The 26,636-nt window shown below is 35.4% G+C and overlaps 1 protein-coding gene across 3 annotated transcripts in view; it reads right to left on the bottom strand.

The window, feature by feature from the left end:
* LOC308635908 (asparaginyl-tRNA synthetase-like) overlaps positions 1–26,636 on the bottom strand; it is an 88,262-nt gene that overhangs the window by 27,790 nt on the left and 33,836 nt on the right. For 2 of the 3 annotated variants that reach the window (XM_081270780.1, XM_081270778.1), the window contains exons 2-6: positions 20,020–20,152; positions 7,514–7,612; positions 7,361–7,398; positions 3,882–3,948; positions 287–424 (exon numbers count right to left, since the gene is read on the bottom strand). In XM_081270780.1, coding sequence (XP_081126906.1) covers positions 287–424; positions 3,882–3,948; positions 7,361–7,398; positions 7,514–7,612; positions 20,020–20,152 — 475 coding nt within the window. Of the gene's footprint in view, positions 1–286; positions 425–3,881; positions 3,949–7,360; positions 7,399–7,513; positions 7,613–20,019; positions 20,153–20,245; positions 20,372–26,636 lie in introns of those variants that run through there. The other variant, XM_081270779.1, reaches the window with a different exon arrangement.

The raw sequence follows: 26,636 nt of genomic DNA, 5'->3' as shown, positions 1-26,636 counted from the left end.
ATTGGGGATTGGACCCAGGGTTGCTTTACCACTGAGGTATACTCCTAGTCCTTTTTATTTTTTATACTGAGACAGGGTCTAAATTGCTGACTTGAACCTCCTGCCCCCGGCCTTCCAAATCACTAGGATATAGGCACACGCTGTGGCCCCAGTCTGAAAAGCTATCATTTTTGTGAGATTGAAAGAGTGATTTTTAAAAATATGCTAAAAGCTAAATGAAATTAAATAAGGGGAAAACCCAAACTCTGAGATGATGCACCCCAATTTATTTAGTATCTCTTCTTACTGTGTGCTGAGGGCCATCTTCATTATCCCTCATGTAGAAAGGCTTGAGTGCTAATGGATACTTTATGACGAAGACTGGTATGTCGCCACAGTGTTTCACCAGGTACTTCTCATGTTCAGTTTGTAGATCAACACACCACTGTAATGAGAAAAAAGGAATGATAATGGGAGAAGGCAGAGCTAAAATACTCAATAAAGCCCCCGAAAATAACCTGTGTCAGTTCCAAGGGCTTCTTTTCCTTGAGGCGTGGTGATGCGTAGAGCTGTCTGCTGAGGTTACACAGCTGACTAAACTAAAGAAAGATACTTGTTAAAAAGAACAGCCAAAGGCTTGGAGGGATGAAAGCTGAACCCACAGAAAAACACAAAGCTTTCTGTCTGTCTCAGGGAGCCGCATTCAGCAGGTGAATAGCACAGGCAAGAAAACAAAGTACACTTTGTAGATGAATAAAACTGACTTCAGAATTTTAGTTTTTATTAATATTGCCTTGAGCTTCTCCCATAGTCACTGTTCTTAAGTCTCAGGAAATTAAATGACGGAAGATAAAATTCCTAATATTGAGCCCAGCTTTGGCTAGATGGTCTCTCTTGGGATTTTTTTTTTTTTTTAATAAAAGCGTCAACTCATATCAGATGCTCTTTGATAAATATTTAATAGCATGTTCAATCTATTTACTCAGCAAATACTAATGTGCTTATTAAAATCTAGATATTAGATATGGTGGTAAGAAAATACTTACAATTCCTGACTTTGTGAAACTTCTAGGGTGTGAGATAAACTTTAAACTAAAATTATACAAAGAATTAATTGATTATAAATCAAACTAACACAGTTATGTTAAAACTTACAAAGGCATCTGACAATGGGAGGGAACTGGAGTAAGGGATATTTGAGGACAAAGGCATTACATTCTTAACATTACCTTATGATTCCCACTTGTCTGGCAGTAACTTTTCTTTTATTCTTTATTCACTTTAAACAAGAAATTTATTTAAACAATAACATGCTTGACTTCAAAGTAAAACTACCTAGGCTTTTTTTTTTTTTTTTCAATTGCAATTTACTACTAAAGACAAATTGTACTACATGTTAACAGCTACATATTAAAAATACATATTAAAAAGTTATAAAAGGGGCTGGGGATGTGGCTCAAGCGGTATCGCGCTCGCCTGGCATGCTTGCGGACCGGGTTCGATCCTCAGCACCACATACAAAGATGTTGTGTCCGCCGAGAACTAAAAAAATAAAAAATATTAAAAATTCTCTCTCTCTCTCACTCTCTTTAAAAAAAAAAGTTATAAAAATCTTCTTGATTTTAAGATGACAAATGAAAAAACACTAAAATTCTAACAATTAAACAAGGCATGTAAAAAAATTTTTTTTCCCCTTTTGGTATTGCAGATAAAATCCAGCATCAACTCTACGACTGAGCTGCATACCCAGACCTATTTATTTTTTTATTTTGAGACTGTGTCTCACTAAATTAATGAGGCTGACCTTCAACTTGTGATTCTCCTGTCTCAGGCTCCAGATTTGCTGGGATTACATGTGTGTACCACTATACCCAGCTAAGTATACAAAGATTTTTATGTTGTTGTTGTGAAAACAGTGAGAGCAAAATAACTTACTCAAATATAAAGAGTTGAATTAGCATACCAGTAATGGAGAAAGCAGGTATTTTCACAGAACCAATACAGAATCAATATTTTTCCCTATCATATTTCCATTTGATGCCAACCAAAACATACTATTGTCCAGTTAGTTTAAAAAAAAAAAAAAAGGAACGTATTCCTTCAAGGACACCAGTACTTTATGTACAATAAAGGAATGGAAAGGGGAAAAAATAGAATAGAGAAAACAATACTGTAGTAGTCAGGACATGCTGGAATCAAATTGCAATTTTCTGATTGAGAATGTATTCTTGGTCTGTAAGAACAGAGTTCCGGAATAAAGTAGCAGGTTCCCTTCTTATAGACTACCTGTGCTTGCTGCTGCAGCACATCAGTTGTATCTCCATCCTCTATTTCCAGCTGTGTAGGTGTGTTTCACTAATTGCTACTCATGTAACTGGAAATTGATCTACCTCATTAAAAACCCTGTCCACAATAGGGTTTTACCAGTTCTCTAAATGGTTTGTGCCTCTTAATCTTAAACTGCACACCATGGAACCCATCCTTCTCCTGCCACCTTCAAACTGACATGATTGTTAAAGTCTTGAGTTCATTCTTGGGCTTTTTGTCAGCCATAGCAAGTTCCAGAGTTTCTTCAGTTGTTGTTTTAACGAAAGAGGAACCAGGTCCACACCAAAGGCGCACAAGAACAGTGCAAGGAGCAGTAGAAGGCGGCAGCAGTGGTAGATGAAGAAGAGGCATATGCACCTGCCTGGTAATATTTAAAGTACAGGAATAAAGGACTGGAATAGAAACAAAGACACTGCCTCTAACACTGGGGCTCTCTGGGCCTATATTTTTGCCAGTAGAATAAAGGAGATCCTGTACAGAAATGAAGAATAGAATAGGGGTTGCCAGGGTTTGGGGCTGAGGGAAATGAACAGTTGTCATTCAAAGGGTATAAACTTTCAGTTATAAGATGGACAAATTCTGGGGATCTAAATTACAGTGTGGGTGATGATGGATATCTTCATTAATTTGATTGTGATCATTACATCATGCATACATGTCAAATCATCACCTAGTGTACCTTGAATATATACAACATGAAGCAATTAAGTATTAAAAATGAAGGAGTTCTTAAAAAGGAGCTATTTGGCCTGTAATCCCAGTGTCTTGGGAGGCATGAAGATTGTAAGTTCAAAGCCAGCCTCAGCAAGGTGCTAAGCAACTCAAGGAGACCATGTCTCTAAATAAAATACAAAATAGGGCTGGGGATGTAGTTCAGTGATTGAGTACCCCTCAATCCAATCCCTGGTATCCCCCAGTCCTCCCCCAAAAGAGCTATTTGAGAGGCTCAAAATTAAGTCTATAAAGTTCAACTGAAAAAGAAACTTGGTTAATATGTTGACTAACCTTATTTCATCATATAACCTCTTTTATCTGTTACCTTTTAACATCATTCAGAATAAATTTTGGGAAATAATTAACCATTTGATTTCCACAGTAATATTATATGACTATTATTCTTTTTTTAGGATTTTCTTATTTCTCAACTTGGTATACTCCTTTGTAATCCTTCAGGCACTGCTATTTCAAATGCTACCATTTTATTTCAATTTATAATTTTATATTTTTTTCATCTTAAGTATTTTAACAAGGTCCAGCAAAGGTATAGAAGAACGAATACTATATGTTGCTAGTAAGAGAAATAGTTTATTTTGAAGAAATTTTTTTTTTCTTTTATGTGCCAGAGATTTAACCCAGGGGCACTTTACCTTCAAATCACATCCCATATCCCTTTTTATTTTTTGTTTTTGAGATATGGTTGCATTAAATTGCTTAGGGTCCTGATAAGTTGATGAGGCTGGCCTTGAACTTGCGACCCTCCTGCCTCAGGCTCCTGAGCCACTGGGATTACAGGCATGTATTACTACACAATAAGAGGGAAATATATTACACACATTCACACATTACAATACTACCTCTGGAGTGAAGGTAAAGTTCTGTGATGCTCGCTGTAAGATCTCTATGGCCTCCGTGTAAGAAATGCTGTAGGAAAACAAATAAAAGCAGAGAAAGATTAACACTCAAGCTAGAGGATGTGGGTCACTGGGGGTGTGCCCTAGAAGGGCTCAACTTCCCAGTGGCCCCTTCCCCCCTTTCCCTCTGTTTTCTGGCTGTCATAAATGGATTTGCACTCCTCCATCATGCCCTTCTGCCATCATATTCTGTATCTCCTTGGGCCTAAAGCAATGGACTTGGCTGACCATGGACTCAATCTCTGGAACCATGAACCAAAATACACTTTTCCTCTTCTAAGTTGGTTTTGTTAAGTATTTTGGTCACAGTAACACAAAGGTAATATAGTAACTGGAAAGAGTTTCATTTTATAGTATAAATAAAATCCCCAAAGCTATGTTTTGAGTAATAGGTTTTATTTTTAAGATGAAAATTCTATTCAAATTAAAACTTAATATTAAATAATAGGTAATATCTAAGGTAATAATGGTGATGGCAGTGGTGGTGTTTAGTAGAATTTAAAAATTAGTACTTTATAGAAAAGAAAATGAAGCTTAGAGAGGATCAGTACCTTGCCAAACATCAGTCATAAAAAGTAAGTAATATACAGTGATCTCCTAACTCCAAAATCTAAGTTTTCAACTGCTAAGATACTTGGAGTTTCATATGTTTGATCAACACATTGAGTTCTTCCCCTGATTCTACCACTTACTAGCTATGTAAATCACCTCAACTCAGTGAAAGCATGTTATTAATTTTTGTAATATGCTATACAAACATTAAAAATTAAGTATTCATACTTGTAAAAGGAGATTGGACTACCTTGTCTGGAGTTCTTTCCTGCTTAGACATTCTATTGTTCTATTTCATCAATTACTTTATATGACCTACCGATTACACTGAGAAATATTAAAAGCAGTCAAAATGGGAAGCAGTAAGATTTTATAACATTGTTACTATTCCATTATCAAGTCAAAATGACTCTAAATATTGCTGTTTTATTTCTCCAACACCTTAATTTAGGGCAAAGATTCAAGTTCAAATTATAGTCTGACAATGGATTTCCTTAGTGGCCTTCAACTCTCTCTACTATTTTTTAAAAAAAATATATTTGTTTTTAGTTGTAGGTGGACACAATATCTTTTATTTTATGTGGTGCTGAGAATCGAACTCAGTGCCTCACGCGTGCTAGGCGAGCATGCTACCACTTGAGCCACATCCCCAGCCCTCTTTTCCTTTTTTTTTTTTTTAAAGAGAGAGTGAGAGAGGAGAGAGGGAGAGAGAGAGAGAGAATTTTTTTTTAATATTTATTTTTTAGTTCTTGGCGGACACAACATCTTTGTTGGTATGTGGTGCTGAGGATCGAACCCGGGCCGCACGCACACCAGGCTTGAGCCACATCCCCAGCCCCCTCTTTTCCTTTTTTTAAAAAAAATATTTTTAGTGATGAACACAACATCTTTATTTATTTATTTTTACATGGGGCTGAGGATGGAACTCAGTGCCTCACATGTGCAAGGCAGGTGTTCTACCACTGAACCACAACCCCAGCCCCCTATTTTACTTTCTTTCTTTTTTTAAGTTGTATGGACACAATACCTTTATTTTATTTGTTTATTTCTATGTGGTGCCAGGGATTGGATCCAGTGCCTCATGCATGCTAGGCAAGTGCTCTACCATTGAGCCACAATCCTGGCTCCCCTATTTTTAAATATTTCTTCTTTCTAGAGACCATTTCCAATGTGCTTTCTAATGAAGAAAGGAGAAAGAGACATTTTGACACAGCATGACACAGCATCAAACTATCTTCATATTTCAAATTTTTCATTGTTGAATGAAGACAAGACACTATTCTAAAATTGTTAGAGGAAAACTGCCAAGGTAAAGAGATTAAAATTGACATTCTGTAGTTGTGCATCCTTATAATCCCAGCAGCTCGGGAGAGTGAGGCAGGAGGATCCCAAGTTCAAGGCTAGTCTCAGCAAAACTAAGGTGCTAAGCAACTCAGTGAGACCCTGTCTCTAAATAAAATACAAGATAGGGCTGGGGATGTAGCTCAGTGATTGAGTGCCCCTGAGTTCAATCCCCAATAACCCCCCATCCTCACTGACATTTCTTTGCCTTAAATTCACAAAGACAAATAAATTGAGAGCAAATAAAGAAGATAAGTACTCTATATATTTTCAAAATCTTTTAATAGTATAAAGGAAATGTAAAAGAACTGAATCCTACCTGAACTTCTACTGCATAGGGGATAAATTCACTGTACAGGTCCCTTGATACATTTTGATATAGAACAGTTTTAACAGACACTGAAGGATACACTGAATTCTATTTATTCAAAATGATACAGGCCATGTGGAGTCTGCATGGATTAGACAATTAATGGTGTAGATCACGTAAAAGACAAGATTCTTTGTTTTGCCAACTCCCCCTTTTTTCCCTCACATTAAAGGATTAGTCACAGGTAGATTCAGTTATACCTAAAATGTACAGGAACTTCAGAATCCATGCCTTGGGGAGCATGAAGCAGCCAGAGTGATGACGGCAGTAGGGAGGGTACCGCCATACAGACCACTTCCCATCTCATCGCTCATTACATTAATGGAATATTCACTGCCAACACACTGCCACCACCCCATTACGCTTTCTGTGCCCACTCTTAACACTGTGAAAGTATTGTCTGACTTAAGAAGTCTATGTTAATCAGTATCTTTCCCTTCCTTCCAAATAATACAAGGACTAACACACTTCAACTAGGACACTAACACTAACACTTCAACTAACACACTTCAACTTCACTATATGGTGTCACATGATATTAAGGTCCAGGATTTTAGTTCTAAGATGAAGGATCCTCTCCCCAACCAACGATGTGAAAATATTATTTTATCATCCTATTGTCACTATTGTTATTAGAATTTCTTGTGGATCTAATCATTCTATATGTTATTTCTGTGGTGGTTGCTTATGGTAGAGTATCCCCCCTGCCTCCATAGTAGGCATTATAAGTAATCTAGAGGTAATCTAAAGTATACAGGAGGATGTGCATAGGTTTTATGTAAATTCTATGCCGTTTTACGTAAGGAACTTGAGATCTATGGGTTTTTTTATCCATAGGTGGTCCTGGATTGAGACTCCAATGAAATCCTTGACAGGTACTAAAGAATGACTACTTAAGTTGAATTGTAGTAACACAGCTCATTAATTACTATGTTCATTTATCTTGGCATGACTTATTAATTTATTTATTCATGACACACTGATTATCAACTATAAATAAACCAGACATAAGAGCTATAAACATAACTAGAACTTGAGTCTTGCCACAAATTTGGGGAGTGTGAGAAAAAAATACATAAACAAAAAAATTATAACTCAATGTGATAAATTCAATGATAAAGTACAAATAGAGTTCAGAAAAAGAATAATGTCTACTTACATTAAAAAGTTGTTTTTTAGCATATGTTCTAATCTGTCCTTGGTAAGAAAAGACAAAAATGAAAAAAATTTCAAAATGTAATTATATTCATTATGTGTAATTTAAGATACTTAGAGAGCAGCTTTATCAGGCTTTATCTACAAAACTAGTTACCTTGTATCCAGGAGCTATGAATTTGTGACAGAGCTCAACATCTTCAGGACAATTTGAAAGAACCGTCATTGTTGTGGTCTTGAAGAGTCCTTCCATAATCTAATGAAAACGACACAGAATTGCCTGAAGTGAACAACTTATACAAAATACCTCTGAAGACCGCTCTCCAGGTTTCAGTGACTATAAATCCATTAATCTTCTTAATCCCTGAAAATACTGTGGCAAAGTTGTTCAGTTTTCCAGGCAGCTCAATTTCTTCTCACAGAGGAAGAAAAAAGGAAAGGAAGTTTGAATTTTGTGCTAACAGTTTCAATACTGGTACTGAAGTGAGATATGAAATGAACAGTTTTAACTGACTGATGTCTCAACTGAATATCTATAAGCCCACTTGTAGAATCAGGACAACAGTAGTGCCTACTTTACAGGACTGTTGTGAGAATTAAAATGAGATAATCCATGTAGCAGGCTTGGCTTAGTACCTGGCTCACAGAAGCACAGAAGTATTAACTGTTGTGAAGTATAAGAACATTTTGAAAAGGGGTTCTGTCAGTCATTGGTAAATGAAGTAAACTTTAAAATCCGAGAGACAATGAGACATATCTAAATATCAATGTTTAATTTTTGTTTGGTATAAAGCATAAAGTAAAAATAATATGAATCAGCATATAATTTAGGATTAAATTTACCAGGGTATCCATAGAAGCCTCATGGGAGAAACTTTTTCTGAGAAGAAAATAGTAACTGGAATGGAAGATATTTCTTTTTATTTATTTTTTATTTTAAAATTTATTCTAATTAGTTCTACATGACAGTAGAATGCATTTCGAAATCTTTTACACAAATGAAGCACAACTTCTTCCTCTGGCTGAACATAGTGCAGAGTCATCCCAGTAATGTAATCATTACATGTATATAGGGTAATAATGTCTATCTCATTTCACCATCTTTCCCACCCCCACACCACCTCCCCTTCCCTCATTCCCCTCGGCACAATTCAAAGTTCCTTCACCCCCACATATGGATTATCATCTGCTTATCAGAGAAAACATTTGGCCTTTGGTTTTTTGGGTTTGGCTTATTTTGCTTAGTGACTTTCTCCAGCTCCATCCATTTATCTGCAAATGCCATAATCTCATTCTTCTTTAAGGCTGAGTAATGTTCCATTGTGTATATGTACTACATTTTCTTTATCCATTCATCTGTTGAAGGGCATCTAGGTTGGTTCCATAGTTTAGCTATTGTGAATTGAGCTGCTATAACCATTGATGTGGCTGCGTCACTGTAAAACACTGATTTTAAGTCCTTTGGTTATAAACTAAGGAGTTGGATAACTGGGTCAAATGATGGTTCCATTCCAAGTTTTCTGAGGACTTTACATACTGCTTTCCATAGTGGTTGTACCAATTTGCAGTCCCACCAGCAATGTATGAGTGCACATTTTCCCCCACATCCTTGCCAACACTGTTGCTTATATTCTTGATAATTGTGGAATGGAAGATATGTCTAAAATCTTTTTAATCAAAGTGGTAGAGCACATGCTTAGCATTATGGTTCAATGCCCTATACCAAAAAATAAAAATCCAAAGCTAAAAACTAAAAGTTTTGGTTTGAAATCAGTGAGATCCCATGAGGCCCTCCAGATGTTTAACTCATAAAAACACACACATTTATAAAGTATAGGCTGCCTCAAATGGAGGGGTGTTTCTTTTCTTCTGTTGCAATACTGACATGCCTTACCCAGACTGGAAACAAAGTGGGGCACAACTGTATATGATCAGATATAGGAAAACATTTAAATACCAAGTGACTACATTAATGCCATTTATTATTAATCCCTTGCTAAGCTATACCACATTACTGGTTTATTCTCTAAATGTCTGTTATTATTGTCATTTATCCATCCAAACAACATGTATATCTAATACATGGTGAGCATGTATTAGATATGTTTCTAAGGTACTGACAGTGTAAGATAGCAACAACAACTAATATGAAAGGTGGGAAGAAAAGTTAGAATCCAAGACAATAATAAAGACAAAATTGAAGGGAACAAGCAAAACTTCCTGAGGGCCTTGTAATCTAAGGAGAGAAGAGTTGTTTAACTGTAGACTTGATGTAAAAAAGTAAAATAAACTATTTATTACAATAACAGAAATAGAATGTATAGAATTTAAACCAGTGGAGGAAAATAAAGAAAATCAGATGAAATCAACAGAGAGGAGAATAGCAGTAAGAAATAACTTGATGAAAAGGCTAGTCAGATGCTAAAGGTTCTTTACCTTGAGCTATGTCACCTACCAGTCCAGAAGTGAGATAAAGAAATTTATGATGGGTTATATTCCTCAGTTACTAAACAAAGCCAGCACATACTGGAAGGGAAAAAAGAAGCTGGATTGGACAGTACGCCTGGACTGTCAAGGGACTGTTATGGTTTGGATGTTAGGTGTCCCCCAAAAGCTCATGTGTAAGTAAGTGCAAGACAGTTTAGAGGAGAAATGAACAGATTATGAGAGACTTTACCCAATCAGTGGATTGATCCCCTGATGAGATTAACCAAGTGGTAACTGAAGGCAGGTAGGATGTGGCTGGAGGAGGTGGATTATTGGTGTGCCTTTGGGGTATATAGTTGGCAAGTGGTGAGTGGAGTTTCTCTATGCTTTCAGATCACCATGTGAGCTGCTCCCCTCTGCCACACTCTTCTGCCATGATGTTCAGTCTCACCCCAATCCCCAAGGAAAGGAGCCTGCTGTATATGGATGGGACCTCTGAAACTGCGAGCCCCCAAATAAACTTTTCTTCCTTTAAATTTGCTCGTCAGTTCTTTTAGTCACAGCAGTGAAAAAGCTAACTAAAACACAATACACCTGTTTATAAAATGAAGACTCTGATCACTGAGGTTGTTAAATTTGTGTATTTGTGAGCAGTAAGTAAATATCCATTTGAAAATGAGTATAACTGACTTCCCTAACCTTGACTTTTAGACTACACTCTGTAAATGTAGTTGACGAAAACAGAAACTCAACTGAAGAGTTAACATAACTTTAAGATGTTTTAAAAATGTATTGCTCAATGGCACTAAACGGTATTTATTAGTTGCTTTGTAACTCATGAGGGGAAATGACTCTGAGTTACAACATTCTGATTTAATATTTATGAGACTACTCTTCACTAAGATGATAATTTCCACAGAATACAATTTATAAAGAAAAAGAGAAGTGGGACATTACTTTTGGGGGCAGTATACCTTTTCCTTCTCTCTTTAGGGAAAAAGTTTGTATTCTATCTAAATCATCAAACAGTGCATGCTTTAAATACCAACAGTAGAGTACAATGATTCAAGCAGCAAATCAGTGACACCAAAACTTGAATATTCTTCTGATTTAAATGCCTAGTTATTAGATTCAAGGAGATCAGCATTAAAATTCACAAAATCAAAGAACTTTTTGTGTAATTATGTAACAAATTATCCAAACTGGGGTACTTCTGAGAATGAAAAGTAGAAATATTTTATTATAAAAAAAAACCATAAAAATTGAATATGACAATGCTAGGTGATTGTCCAATATGTTTATATATTGTGTAATGTTTGTATCAGGTTAAACATACCTATTTTCTCAATCATCAATAATTTTAGAATTATTTTTTCTAATTCTGTGAAGAATGTCATTTGTTCATGGTGAAGATATTCAATATCCAGTTTTCTAAGACATATACTACATAATTTATATTGTCTTTAGTTACCATTAATATGCAATTCCATACCAAACTTCTATTCCTATTTCACTGTAACTTAGTATCCATTGGTCAACCTTTCCCCATCCCTCCTTATCCCTAACTATTCTTACTGGGATGAGGCAATATCTGGTTTTCATTTGCATTTCCCTGATGATTTTTTCATACATCTGTTGGACATCATATGTCTTCTTTTGAGAAATCTCTATCCAGGTCTATTGCCCATTTTTAAATTGAGTTTTTTGCTTTTTTCTTACTAAGCTTTTGGAGTTCCTTATATATTTTGGATATTAACCCCTTGTCATATGTATATAGTTTGCAAATATTTTCTTCCATTCTGTAGTCTGTCTCTTCATTATGTTGCTTGGTTCCTTTGCTGTGCAGAGACTTTTCAGTTTGATAAAATCCTATTTTTGTTTTTATTTCCTATATTTTTGGAGTTTAGTCCACAAAATCCTTACCCATCCTGATGTTCTGAAGGTTTTTCCCAGTTTTCTTCCAGTAGGATTCAATTTGCTAGTTTCAGTTTTTATAGTTAAGTTTGGAGATTGAACCCAGGGCCTCATATATGTTAGGCAAGTATTCCACACTGAGCAACACCTCAGCCCACACATTTAAGTGTTTAATTAATTTGAGTTAATTTTTTCTTTTGATACCGGGGATTGAACTGAGCCACATCCCCAGCCCTATTTTGTATTTTTTAATTTAGAGACCGGGTCTCACTGAGTTGCTTAGCACCTTGCATTGCTGAGGCTGGCTCTGAACTCGTGATCCTCCTGTCTTAGCCTCTAGAGCTGCTGGGATGTCAAGCATATGACACCATACCAGGCATGGGTTGATTTTTGTTAGTGATAAGATGTAGGAGGTCTAGTTTTATTCTTCCGCATGTGGATACCCAATTTTCTCAGCATGATTTACTGAAGATACTGTCTTTTCTCCAATGAGTGTTCTTAGCACCTCTACTGAAAATCAACTGGCTGTAGATGCATGGGGTTATTTCTCTATGCTCAATTCTGTTTTGGTCTGTATGTCTGTTTTTATGTCAACATCATGTTTTTATTACTATTGTTTTGAGATATAGTCTAAAATCAAGAATTGTGATACCTCCAGATTTGTTCTTTTTGCTCAAAACTGCTTTGCCTGTTTGGAGTCTTTGGGGCTTCCATGAATTTTAGAATTATTTTTTCTAATTCTGTGAAGAATGTCATTGGTATTCTGATGAAGATTGTATTGAATATATAAATACTTTGGGAATTATAGACCTTTTAATAATATTAATTCTTCCACTGTGAACATGGAAAGAACATAAACATTTTTTGTGTCATTTTTTTCCATAGGAGTTTTGCAAATTTTTTTTTTTTTTTGGTATAAGTCCTTTTCCTTCTTGGTTAAATTTATTCCTAGGTATTTTATTTTTTATAGCTATTGTGAACAGGATTCCTTTCATAATCTTATTCTTAGCAATCTCATCACTGGCATATAAAATGCTTATGTTAACATTAATTTTCTGTGCTGCAACTTCATTGATTATTTTATCAGTTCTTGTAGTTTTTTAGAGTCTTTAGGTTTTTCTATATAGAATCATAGCATTTGTGAACAGGGATACCTTGATTTTTTCCCTTTCTATTTGTATGCCTTTTATTTCTCTCTCTTGACTAATTGCTCTGGCTAAAACTTCCAATATTATGTCAAATAAGAGTGATAAGAGTAGTCACCTTGTCTTGTTCCAGACCTTAGGAAAAATGCTTCCAGCCTTTGCCTGCTCAGTGGTATGGGTTTGTCATATACAGCTTTTATAATATTTATTTTGTACCTAATTTGTCCAAAGTTTTTTGCATTGAAGCAATGTTGAATTTATCAAATGCTTTTTCTGTATCTACTGAGATGAACATATGATTTTTATCTTTCATTCTGTTGATGTGATGTATTATATTTATTGATTTGCATATGTTGAACCATTTTTGCATCCTGGAATTGATTCCACTTGATTATGGTCAGTATTCTTTTTATATGGTTTGGGATTCAATTTGCTAACTTTTTATTCAGAATTAGGTATTTTAAAAAAATATTTTATTTTTAGTTGTAGATGGTCACAGTACCTTTATTTTATTTATTTATGTGGTGTCGAGGATTGAACTCAGTACCTCACACATGCTAGACAAGAGCTCTACCTCTGAGCTACAGCCCCAGCCCATGAATTAGTTATTTTTATTTAGACTTTTTGCATTCAAGTTTATTAGGGATAATGGTTTACAGTTGTCGGGTGTGTGTGTGTGTGTGTGTGTTTGTGTGTGTGTGTGTATGTGTATATATGTGAATGAGTGACTGGTTTCAGGGTTAGGGTGTTGCTGGCCCCATAGCAAGAGTTTAGAAAAAGTCATCTCAATTTTTTTAATTTGTAAAGAACTAGTATTAGTTCTTCCTTAAAAGTTTGATATAATTCAGCAATGAAGTCACCTGATTCTGGACTTTTCTTTGTTGGTAGACTTTTTATTATCAACTCAATCTCATTGCTAGTAATTACTCTCAGTTTTCTATGTCTTCATGGTTCAATTTTGATAGGGTGAATGTGTTCAGAAACTTAGCCAATTTGTTTTCTAATTTGTTGTTCCAAACAGTATCTAATGACTGTTTGTATTTCTGTGGTATCAGTTGTAATGTCTTCTTTTCATCTCCAATTTTATTTACTTGGTTCTTTTATTCTTAGTATGGCTAAAGATCTGTTGATTTTGTTTACCTTTTCAAAAAAACCAACTCTTTATTTGTTGATTTTTGTATTTGTAAAGTCTCTATTTCATTTATTTCTGCTCCAATCTTTGCATTTCTTTCCTTCTATTAATTTTGAGATTGGTTTGTGCTCATTTTCTTCTAGATCCTTAATACATATCACTGTTTACTTGAAATCTTTCTATTTTTTGATGTAGGCATCTATTGCTATGAACTTCCCTCTCAGTACTGTTCTTACGTTTTGGCATATCATGTTTACATTTCATTTGTTTCTCAAGAATTTGAAGATTTTTATTTCTTCAATGACTCACTGTTCAGTAGCATGTGATAAGGCTCTATGAATTTTGTATAGTTTCTGACATTTCTTTTGTTAATTAGTTTTATTCCATTTGGATCAGAGAAGATATAATATGATTTCAATTTTTTGATGATGTTGAGAGTTGTTAATTGTAGACAATGTTTCATGTGCTGAAGAAAAGAATGTTGATTCTGCAGACATTGAACAAAATGTTTTACAATTCTTTGTTAAGTTCATTTGATTTATAGTATAGCTTAACTCTGGTTTTTGTTGATTTTTTTGACTGGCTATCCATTGATAAAAGAGGGATGTACTCTCCTACTATTATTGTGCTGGACACTATCTCTCCTTTTAGATCTAATATTTGTTTTATAAAATTGGATGTTCTGGTTTAGGTAAACATGTGTTTACCATTGTTATATGTTCTTGTTGAATTGATCCCTTGACCATTATGTAGTGACTCTGTCTCTTTGTGGTACTAGGGACTGAATCCAAGGCCTCATGCTTGTTAGGGAAGGGCTCTACCACCAATGAGCCACATCCCCAGCCCCTCAGCTTTTGTCTTTAAGATTATTTTGTCTGAAATAAAAATAGCTACTGTGACTTGTTTTTGGTTTCTGTTTGCATGGAATATAAAAAAGGGGAATTATTAATAATTAAGCCATTTTTTTCTCAATCTGGCTGTTTCTCTAGCTATACTATAGTAAGATGACTACACCCTATCTTTCTAACCCATTATAACTTAAAAATCCAGTTAGAATACAAAGAGCAAATGACTCAGGATTCAAAAAAGTAAACAGTGATAGGTAGCCTTGTGATGGGCTGACTTAAATAATAATCTGTAGTGAAGGTGATTTTTCCCAATTCCACTCTTCCTTCTTCTGGCTTTCATTTGGGAGTGAAATATTGAACTGTTTGCAGGCATGGGAAGCAAAACTTTTGAGAGAAGGTTGCTACTTCCCACAGAACTGGGAAAAGGTCCCCGTGTTTTAGTGTTTACAGGGAAATCTTACGTTGGTATTCTACTCTTCTTTGTTTTCTCTTCTGGTTCTTTCTTGAAGGCAGCCCCAGTTGTGGAATACCTGGAACTCCCAAAGACCCATTTCTCTAATCATAGGACCTGAGAGAGGAGGACCCTGCTGTTTGGAGAATGTGTATGTGGGAATCTCCATTAATTTAAGTACCTTTACTCTTGTTACTTCTAACTAATTAATTATGGATGACCACAGTCACCTGGAAATAAATAACATGGTGAAGGATAAAAATGTGAAAGAAATCTGTCTTTCTGGCTAGAGGAACCAGAGCTAGGGGGTCTCAAGAAGCCAGAAAGTATGAAGGAAATTCTGAACAGCAGGAAAAGGTGACCCCTAATTTTGTGTATGAACTTCCATAAAGCCAGGGTTCACCCTGAAGCATGGCACATGTGCAACCAACCCAAAGAAGCACAGGGTGGCTTTCCAACAAGGAACTACAGTATAAAGCACTGTGCAATTTCCAGAGTAACTGCTGAGTGGCACATGCAATAGACAGACTCAAATAGCATAGCAAAGACTTTGAAAACTGACATAGAAACCAATGCCAACAGAGAGTGAGACAGAACTTACAGATCTTATTGGTTACTGATCCTAGGTTTAATGACTGATAAAACAACACTACAAAATGATATCACTTCCACAGGATTTTAGCAGGACCAGAGCCCCAGAATATGACATTCAAAATATCTAGGATAGAGTCTAAAATTACCAGACAGAAAAAGAACCAGAGAAGTTCGAAGAATTCTAAGAGGAAAAGACAATCCACTGATGTAAGCACACAGAAGACCCAGATTTTGGAAAATATTTGATGCAGATCTTAAAGCAGGTATAATAACCACCTTCCACAAAATAAAGGTAAACAACATTCTTTAGATGAACAGAGATAGGACTTCTCAGGAGATAAAAAAGAAATGAGAAAATATGCATCTGAAATAAAAATTTCACTGAAGGTGCAAAGTAGCAGAAAGAAGACAACAAAGGAAAGGATTAGTGCATTTGAAGACAGATTAGTTGAATTCCCCAGTCTGAATTATGGAAAGAAAAATGATGGATTAAATAACAAACAAAGAACTGAAGAATTGCGGGACAATATCCAAAGGCCTCATATGTGTGTTATTGGTGTATCAGAAGATGAAAACAGACACAGAAAAAAATGTGAAGAAGTAATGGTTGAAAATTCTTCCCAAATGGCTAAAGACACATTCAAGGAGTTCACTAAATTAAAAATAGGATAAACTCAAAGAAAATCATACCTAGACATACAGTGACCCACCTGTTAAAAAACAAAGATAAAGAGCTCACCAAAATTAAAAGAATGAAAAGGCAAGTTACTTACTAGGAGAACATATCTGGAAGCCACACATCCAACAAAGAACTAGTACCTACAATATATAAAGAACCCTCAAAACTCAACAGTGAAAACAAAACAGTCCATAAAAGACATGAATAGTCATTTCACTGAAGAGGACTTATAGATGGCAAATAAGTATATGAAAAGATGTTCAGTATCATCAGCCAGTAGGAAAATGTAAATCAAAAACACAATGTGGTACTACTAGATACCTAGAAAAGAACAGTGAGCACATCAATGCTGGTAAGGATGTAGAAAAACTAGATCATTCATACATTGCTGGTACAATAAATTGCTGAAAATAACATAATTTCTTATGAAATTAAACATATGACCTAACAATTGCACTCTTGAAAATTTATTGCAAAGACAGAAAGACTTGTATTTATGCACACACAAAAACTATACATAAATGTACGTGAACTGTACACAGGTGTTTTATTATAATATCCCCAAACTGAAAATTATATATGTATAAATATATAAATTAAGCAAACTGTGGTAAAAACATATTATTCTACTCAGCAATGAATAGAAATGAACTACTGATGCATACAACAATGTGGATGATACCACTTTCAGAAGAAATCATGAGAATCTTGAGTGACCTTGAGTTGTTTTTTTTTCTTTTCTTCCAGGTTGGCTTCCAATTCACAATTCTCCACTTCAGCCTCCAGAGTGGCTGGGATTATAGGCACACATCCCTGCACCTGGCTTCAAACCATTCTTAATGCCGTTAACAGCAAGAGAACTGGTAAATTAGTATTCATAAAAATTAAAGCCTTTTTCTCTATATATGACACTGTTAAAAAAAATGCAAAGACAAGCCACCAGTTGGGCGAAAATATTTGCAAATCAGATATCTGAAAAAGGACTTTTATTTGGAATAAAGAATTTTCAAAATCCAATAAGAAAACAAAAATCCAATAAAACATTTTGATCAAACACTTCACCAAAGACTATAAACTGACGGCTAATAAGCATATGAAAAGATGCTCAACATCAACGAGCATGAGGAAAATGCAAAGTAAAACCACAATGAGATACTTATACATTGCCATCAGAATGTCTTAACACACACACACACCTGAAAAAATTAAATGCTGGTGAGGAAGTAAAGATGCAAAACTTTTGTGTACTGCAAGAGAGAATGCAAAATGGTTCAGTCATTTTGGAAAATAGATTGGTTTCCTATGAAAATTAAACACCAAACACTTTTCTAGCAATCTCACCCCTGGAACTTATCCGAGAAGTATGAAAACTTTATATTTATAAAAAACTTGCATATGAATGTTTACAGCAACTGTGTTCATTATTTTAAGAAACTAGAACTGAATCAAATGTTCTCCAACTGGTGAAAGGATAAATGAGCTGAGATGCATCTGTCCTATTAATACCTAGCAGGAAAAAGAAGCAACAACTGATAAACATGGATGAATCTCATATAATTATGTTACGTGACAGAAGACAAAGTAAAAAATCTGTAATTATTCCTTTTATATGACATTTTGGAAGGGCAAGATTATTTAGAGGAACAACAGATCAGTGGTTGCCAGAAGGAGGAGGGTTGGAATATAAAATGACAGCAAGAGGGAGTCATTTTGTAATGACCAAATTGTTTGGCACATGTCTGTACTCTCAGCTACTGGGGAGGCTAAGGCAGGAGGATCACAAGTTTAAGGCCAGCCTCAGCAACTTAGTGAGACCCTATCTCAAAAATAAAGAAAAAAAAGGGGTATGTGTGTGTGTGTTTCTGAGGATGTAATTAAGTGGTACAGTGCCCCTGAGTTCAATCCCCAATATTGAAAAACATTTTTGTTTTGTATCTTGATTGAACTTCTCTAACTAGAGAAGTGTACAGTGTTCCTCAAAACATGAATTTTTATGTATGTAAATTTAGAAATAAATTTAAAAGAATATAAGACAAGGGGCTGGGGCTCAGTTGCAGAGCACTCGGCTAGCATGCATGAGTCACTGAGTTCAATTCTCAGCACCACATAAATGTAAAATAAAGATATTGTGTCCACCTAAAACTAAAAAATAAATATTAATATATATATATAAGACAAGCATAACAGCAAGATCCATAAAACAGAAAACTGGTAAATTAATACAGTGGGTATAAATTAGAACTGTTTTAGGTAGCTGTTATACAACCCTCAGGGAACCATGGCACTGAATCTACCTCCTCTCTCATGTCCATCCCATCTAAAGCTGCTGAACTGTCCATCTTTCTGGGGTTGACCATCCTTATTTATGAGTCCTAGACTTACGTTGGAATATATCTGGAACAATACCGGCAAATGTAGTACAGGAAAATGCTCCAAATAAAATGACTCTGTGCTTTCTGCTTCACGATATTTCTGAATATTAATCACCAATGATTAAAAAACTAGATTAAAAAACAATTTGTTTGTTTGTTTTGGTACTAGGAATTAAACCCAGGGGTACTATACCACTGTGTTACATCCCCAGCCCATTTTATTTTTTATTTTGAGACAGAGTCTCACTAAGTTGCTTAGGGCTTCACTGAAGTGCTAAGGCTGGCCTCAAACTTACCATCCTTCTGCCTCAGCCTCCTGAGTTGCTGGGATTACAGGCTTGCGTTATCACACTCAGTGCCCTTTTTATTTTTGAGACAGGGTCTCACTAAGTTTCTGAGGCTGGCCTTAAACTTGTGACCCTACTGCCTCAGCCTCCTGAGCTGCTAGGATTACATGTGTGTGCCACTGCATCTGGCTTGGAGAGATTTATATAAAATATAACTCTGATCATGCCTTTTCCAAATAGAACATTTTCTCCTTTACTTTTGGACAAAGTTCAAACTCCTTAGCATGGCTTTAAATACAAGGTCTTTCATGAACTGATTCCTGACTCTCTCCAACCTTGTGCCTTGCCCCTTCAAATGAACCCTGACAGTTCCTACAGATCTTTTCTAAAATAACTTTATAGATGTTTATTGAAATATTACAGATGTCTTAAATTTATTTTCCTACCAAATAAGAGCTACTATTTATTGAGCATATTTATTTCCTAGATATCATGCTAGGTGCTTTATATTATATACATTCTTTCACCTTTTAAAATAAGTACAATTATTCTCCTTTTACAGTAGAGAAAGCTAAAGATTATGAAGGTTAGGTAACTTCATAGCATAGCAAGTGGAAGAGCAGAGATAGGAACTTAAACCTGACTCTCATATGTTCAGCTATTACAGTAAAGGCAGTCAGTAAATGTTTATTAAATTAATAATAGCTCTCCATCTTCTTTATCTTATAGTTATCTGTAATTCACAGAAATCCAGGATAAAAAATACATAGAACCATATAATGTCACAGACATCTGAAATTTTAAAACTGTGTACCTGCATGAGATCTTGAAGACTCTCAACAAAAGAAATCTCTGCTTCTACCATATAAAATTCTGCCAGGTGTCTCCGGCTCTGAGAATTCTCAGCTCGGAATGTTGGACCAAAGGTAAACACTTGAGTAAAAGCTCTGCAATTCAAGATGAAGATTATGAAAATAGGGTTCACATGATTAATTTAAAATATTTAAAGTACTCTGTGAGCTCTTAAAAAAAAACTGTACCTTTGTCATATTCATAAGCCCACACATATTAGCTCTCTACTTCTCTAATGGGTGATAATAATAGTTTCATTAAAAATGTTACATTTATAGAAACCATTTTATCCCAAAGGAATTTGCAACTGCTTTACAAACCCTACGGTTTTCTAAATATAGATACACAACCACTTCTGGGTGCATCCTACTGCAGCTGCCTTAAACAGCAGGCAACTACATTTCACAGCAATCATGATCAAAGTAAAGGAAAAATACCACCACCCAAGAAACCACACAGAGAATTCTAGATAGAAACACAAAAAAATTAGAATTTCATGTGAATAAGGTGTGCAAATTTATTTTTTAAATACATGAAAAAAGAAATGTCAGATATGTGCAGTAATTTACCTTATCCCAAGTCTATCTGAGCCCTTCATAACCACCCACATATTCCAATAGGTGCTGAAATCCGACCCTTGAAATTTGGGGGTGAGGGCAGATTTTGAAGAAATGTTTATCCCCTGGATTTAAAAAAAGACTACAGCTCAACCATCCAAATGAAAACACAACAAAAACCCAAACAAACCTTATTTTAAATTCCCCCAAAGAAGTGGACACACATCTCCATTCTTGAACATTTTAGCGTTCTTCATATTTGACAGGGCAAAAAAATGGAGATCAGATCAAGCATATACAAAGTAAGGAATATTTCTTAGGACTTAATTATAAATTTTGTTTTTGTAGAAACAAAGCAAGAAATTTGGGATCCTCAGCTATTATCTGGAATACTCTTTATATGTTCATTATTAGGCAAGTAAAACTAAGATCAGTAAGCAGTGTAGAAAACAAATGTTTTATATAAAAAAGAAACATACCAGTTTTGTTTCATTTTAAGATACTCTGGGAAATGAAACAGTAAAACAATTATAGTAATAACTAAGAGATTTTTTTTTTCTTTCAAAAGTTCATTTCAGTTGGTAAGGGGCTTAGTAATTATATTTTGGTTCTACAGCCACCTTCATGAGATCATAATCGGTTAACCTCAGAGAACTTTAGCTTTTAAGGGAAAAATAAACAGTAGGAACTCAGAAATATTACTATGGTTAACTTTTTCCCCAAGATTCAGACACAGACTTGCTTATTAGAATGTTCCTGAAAAGACAACTTATCTTGTACAAAATAAAAACGTCTGTCCCATTTCCAAAAACAAAATAATGAATAATTCTGCTTTTCTTTTTACCTTTCTTCCAGTGCTGTTAATCTCAGTTAATCTATTTAGTCATCCAGGCCAGATCTTACAACTCCCACTGCCCACATGTCCCACATATTGATTACAAAACTCAATTGTTTACGCTTTGAAAATTCTCTCAAAGCTAGTCACTCTTATCTCCACAGCTGCTGTTGGCGGTAAACCCTTGTATTTTGCTTAAAAAATAAACAGCTTTTGACTGATGTTTGCCACCTGTCTTTCTCTTGGCCCAAAATACTGTCAGTTTTCAGGCTCAAATCTGATTATATCATCCCTAATTTAAAAATCTTCAATGATTACCAACTGCCAAAAGGATAAAATTCAAACTCTTGATTTCAACTCAGGATTCCCCTCATGTAGCCTTTCCTCCCTCACCTAGCATGCTCCTTCACCTTTCGGGTCTGCAAAGGCCATTTTCCATCCAGTACTCCCTGTCCCCTGATTCTCTCTATATATTTTATTTTTTAGGTACCTGATGTTGAATCCAAGGGCACTGAGCCACATCTCTAGTCCTTTTTATTTTTTATTTTGAGACAGTTGCTTAGGGTCTTGCTAAATTGCTGAGGCTGGCTTTAACTTTTGATCCTCCTGCCTTACCTAGCCTCCTGAACTGCTGGGATTACAGGTGTGCACACATGCCAGGGTCCTCTCATTCTAAATGGCAAATTCCCATCCAACCTTCAGGACTGGGCTTTTATGTCATTACTTCTTTGAAACCTGACCATGTATCCCAAATTCATTATTTCCTCTTGTATATAATACTTTGTTCATATATTTATCATATATGAAATGTAATTATATTTTAAAATATCTCCCTTCCTCCATTAACTATGAAATTTTCCAGAATAAGCATCATGTTTTATTCATGTTTGCATCTCCAGTGTCTAGATAAAACAGGTGCTCATGCTGAATGAATGAGTAACTAATGATGATGACGGGCTTCCTCAGTTGTCAAGTGGAAAAGCACAACATCCTCATAAACAACAATATTACAAATATAGAAAAACACTCAAATACACCTTACTAGGGCTGTCACTCAGTACCTAAGATGGGAACCTAAAATGGATACCTAAAAATGGGTCAATCAATTCAGACTGTCCCAAACAGTAAAATCAAAAGTTACATGGCCTTTGGTTTCCAATCTGTGACTATGACATCTATAAGTAGGCTAGCAATAGGTATATCAAAATTTAAAACATGGCATTTATTATTGGTACTACGTTGTAAGAAACTGTATATATAAATGTTAACATTAAAGTGTTGAATTTTTTAGGGCATAAATACATATGTGGTATAGCTGAAATTTACTTTGGAGGCTCTGAAATACAAGGAAGGCTAATGGGAATGCTATTCAAGAGTGATATTTGTATTAAGGTACTAGGCACAAAGACATAGTGGTTTCATACAAGAACTCAAAATTCAAAGCATAAGGGCATTTGCTTCAACATGGCAATTCTATATATGTTGCTCCAGAATGAGTAGCAATAGGGATTTTAAAATTTAACAATGGTTCCCTAGATATGCTTGGCAAGTTCTCCAGTATAAAATGTAGAAGAGTATTATGAATTTTTACTTTAATTATAGTAAATAGCAGGCTCTGACTGAGGTACTCAAGAGCTCAGTAACATTTTTTTTTTCAGTTAATTTCTTTTTATTTTATTTATTTATTTTGGTACCAGGGATTGAAACCAAGGGCATTTAACCACTGAGCCATATTCCCATTTCTTTTCACATTTTATTTAGAGACAGGTTCTCACTAAATTGTTTAGGGCCTCAGTGAATACTGAAGCTGGCTTTGAGCCTGTGATCCTCCTGCCTCAGCCTCCGCAGCCGCTGGGATTACAGGTATGTGCCACCTGGCCTCTTTTTATTGTTGAAGTAAGTAAGTAACATTGTAATCGAGTAAGAACTGATGACCACAGTGCTTCTTTTGAATTAACAGAAAGAAAAAATAGTCTGGAAGGTATGTTGGAAAATTGCCTACTTTAGCATCCAGTCTTTAAGCAGAACAATGTTTAACCCATTCAATAATTATCACCCTACATCAGCATCAAGTGTACTGTTATAAAGTAGTAATTACTGCAGGGTGCGGTGGTGAATGCCTGTAATCCCAGCAGCTGGGGAGGCTGAGGCAGGAGGATCAAGAGTTCAAAGCCAGCCTCAGCAATGGCAAGGTACTAAGCAACTCAGTGAGACCCTGTCTCTAAATAAAATACAAAACAGGGCTGGGGATGTGGCTCAATGGATTGAGTGCCTATGAGTAAAGTGGTGATCACCAGTAGAGAGCCATCCTTGTAAGCCAGCCATTAAATGTCAAAACCTTACAGCTAACCCCTTCATAGTTGATTCCTTAAAGTATTATTACTATTTCTGTTTTCCAAAGTAAGAAACTTTTGATTCACAGAGGTTAAGAAGCTTTCTCAAAAGTCACAGAGCCACAGTTAAGTTAAAGGGTGGAGGCAGACTCAAATGCAGATCTACTCCAATGCTTACAGCCTTGATTAGATACTGACAAAAATGATGTTCATAACTAAACATTTAAAAGCTCAGAAAATTAGGGGCTAGGGTTGCAGCTCAGTGGTAGAGCACTTGCCTTGCATGTGAGTGGCACTGGGTTCAATCCTCAGCACCACATAAAAAAACAAATAAAATAAAGTTATAAAAAAATAAAAATTTAAAAAAACTGCAGTAAACAAACTAACAAATAAACAACAACAAACCTTAGAAAATTAGAAGGAAAAATTCATAGTACACTCTCCCTTCTCAAAGATAACTAAGATAAGTAGTCTGGTATATTTCCCTGCCTTATGAATAGTTTGCTTTATGTGTTAAAATCATAGCTCTCTAGGATGTGTTGTCTTCATAAAAATAATGAGAATGATAAATTCTCATCACTATTTTGTAACTTTTAGCAAGTCTTTAGTCTTTGTAGTCTTCAGATTTTTATAGGCATGGGGGATGGAGAGGCTTGGCATTGACTCTAGTATCTTTTGCAATAATTTTGTTTCTAGGTCCATAGAAAAACCACTCTTTTAAAAAAATATTTATTTTTTAGTTTTAGGTGAATACAATATCTTTATTTTGTTTTTATGTAGTGCTGAGAATCGAACCCAGTGCCTCACGCATGCTAGGTGAGTGCGCTACCACTTGAGCCACAACTCCAGCCCCTCCTGTGTTTTTTTTTTTTTTAATATTTTTAGTGTAGATGGACACAAGGCCTTTATTTTATTTATTTTTATGTGGTGCTGAGAATCGAATCCCCAGTGCCTCATGTGTGTTAGGCAAGCGCTACCACTGAGCCACAACCCGGGCCCCACTTCTGTTTTAATATATGCAGATTTCTTTTGTTCTGTCTTCTACAGACATGAGAACCATTTGTAGCAAGGCTTATAGCAACATTTAAAATAAAATCTGAGAACAAGCCTATTTCTAAAACAAGATACGAAGCCAGGTGGAAGGCCAGTACTGCTGTGAGAAGAGACCAGCAGAAAAAGAAAACACTCAGCACTGAAAACCATTCTTCTGCCAAATTAGAAAGGAAAGCTATAAAAGGAAAGACCATGAGCTTGGCGTCAATGATGAAGATAACAAAACTACATTCAATACACATCAATCAAGAAAGCTACAAAAATGGCTTTTTGGAAAATAAAAAATAAAATGACAAAGTGTTCTATATAAAAGTCACCTTCTTACATGTGTGGAGTTTTATGAAGCCCTTGAGTTGGCCAGTCAATTATTTTAAAATGGTCACCGGTTGTTTGGCCACTTATTCTTTCTGGACCTGATATTTAAGAGCTAGGCTTCATATTTTGAAAGAATAGAGGAACTGCTATTCTTTAGCTGGGAAAGAACTTACTTGGTATAAGACTGATCAAAAACTTTTTCCATACCCCAACCTCTATATTACTTCTCTACTGTCATGTCAGTAAGACGTTCAATGAATTGAAGAGAACTCATGGCTTTAGTTAACAGTCTTTGTGGAGTGATTTTCCCATCATCCAGAAAATGATCATCTATTTTACTATTGTCTTGTGTCCACTGGATTATCAGTATCAATACCATAACATACTTGTCATGTGTTATTATTACACGCCTTAGAGTGGATTTAATTTAGGTATGTGTACCATTTTTTTGTATACATTTTTAAAATTTGTTTTAATTAGTTAGACAGTTGAATGCACTTTGATACATTATATAAAATGGAGTATAATTTATCCTTCTTCTGATTATACAATGTAGAATCTCTCCAGTCACCTAGTTATATATGTACATAGGGTAATAATGTCTGATTCATTGTACTATCCTTTCTACCCCTATGGCTCCTCCCCTCCCTTCACTGCCCTCTACCTAATCTAAAGTAACTCTATTCTTCCTTAGCCCCTGAACCCAACAGACTGTGAATTAGCATCTGCATATCAGAGAAAACATTAGGCCTTTGGTTTTTTGGGATTGGCTTATTTCATTTAGCATGATAGTCTCTGGGTCCATCTTTTCATCTGCAAATGCCATAATTTCATTCTTCTTTAAGGCTGAGTAATATTCCATATGTGTGCTGTGTATCACTTTTTTTAATCCATTCATCTGTTGAAGGGCACCTAGGTTAGCTATTGTGAATTGAGCTGCTATAAACATTGATGTGTATTAGAAGTTTACAAAGATTTTAAGGATTTATCTTTTATGAGGCATGAGACTAGAGAAGTAGATAGGTGACTGACTATGGCCATGAACTATCAACAGTTGTGGGGCTCAAGTCTCACACACAGGACTTTAAACTTAAAAAAATATTTTTTTTAGTTGTAGTTGGACACAATATCATTTATTTATTTATTTATTTTTATGTGGTACTGAGGATTGAACCGAGCACGTTGCATGTGCTAGGTGAGCGCTCTACTGCTGAGCCACAACCTCAGCCCCAGGACTCTTTAAGTTTTTAAGGTTAGGGTAGTGATGAAGAGTGGGTATTAAAGATCTAAGTTGAATTCCTGGTTCCTCAACTTAAGCAAGTCTTTAATGTCTCTGAATTTCTCCATGCAAACATGGGTTTAAGTACACATCTATCAAGGGTTATTATAAAGATGAAATAAAATAAAATGTCAAAAGCTTAACCTAATATCAACTATATAAATAGTTCAACAAATGGATAATAGTTATTAGGGCTGGGGAGTTGCT

Source organism: Spermophilus citellus (assembly GCF_964194105.1).
Source record: "Spermophilus citellus genome assembly, chromosome: 2".
Classification (NCBI taxonomy): Eukaryota; Metazoa; Chordata; class Mammalia; order Rodentia; family Sciuridae; genus Spermophilus; species Spermophilus citellus.
This window is presented reverse-complemented; position numbering and strand designations above follow the sequence as displayed.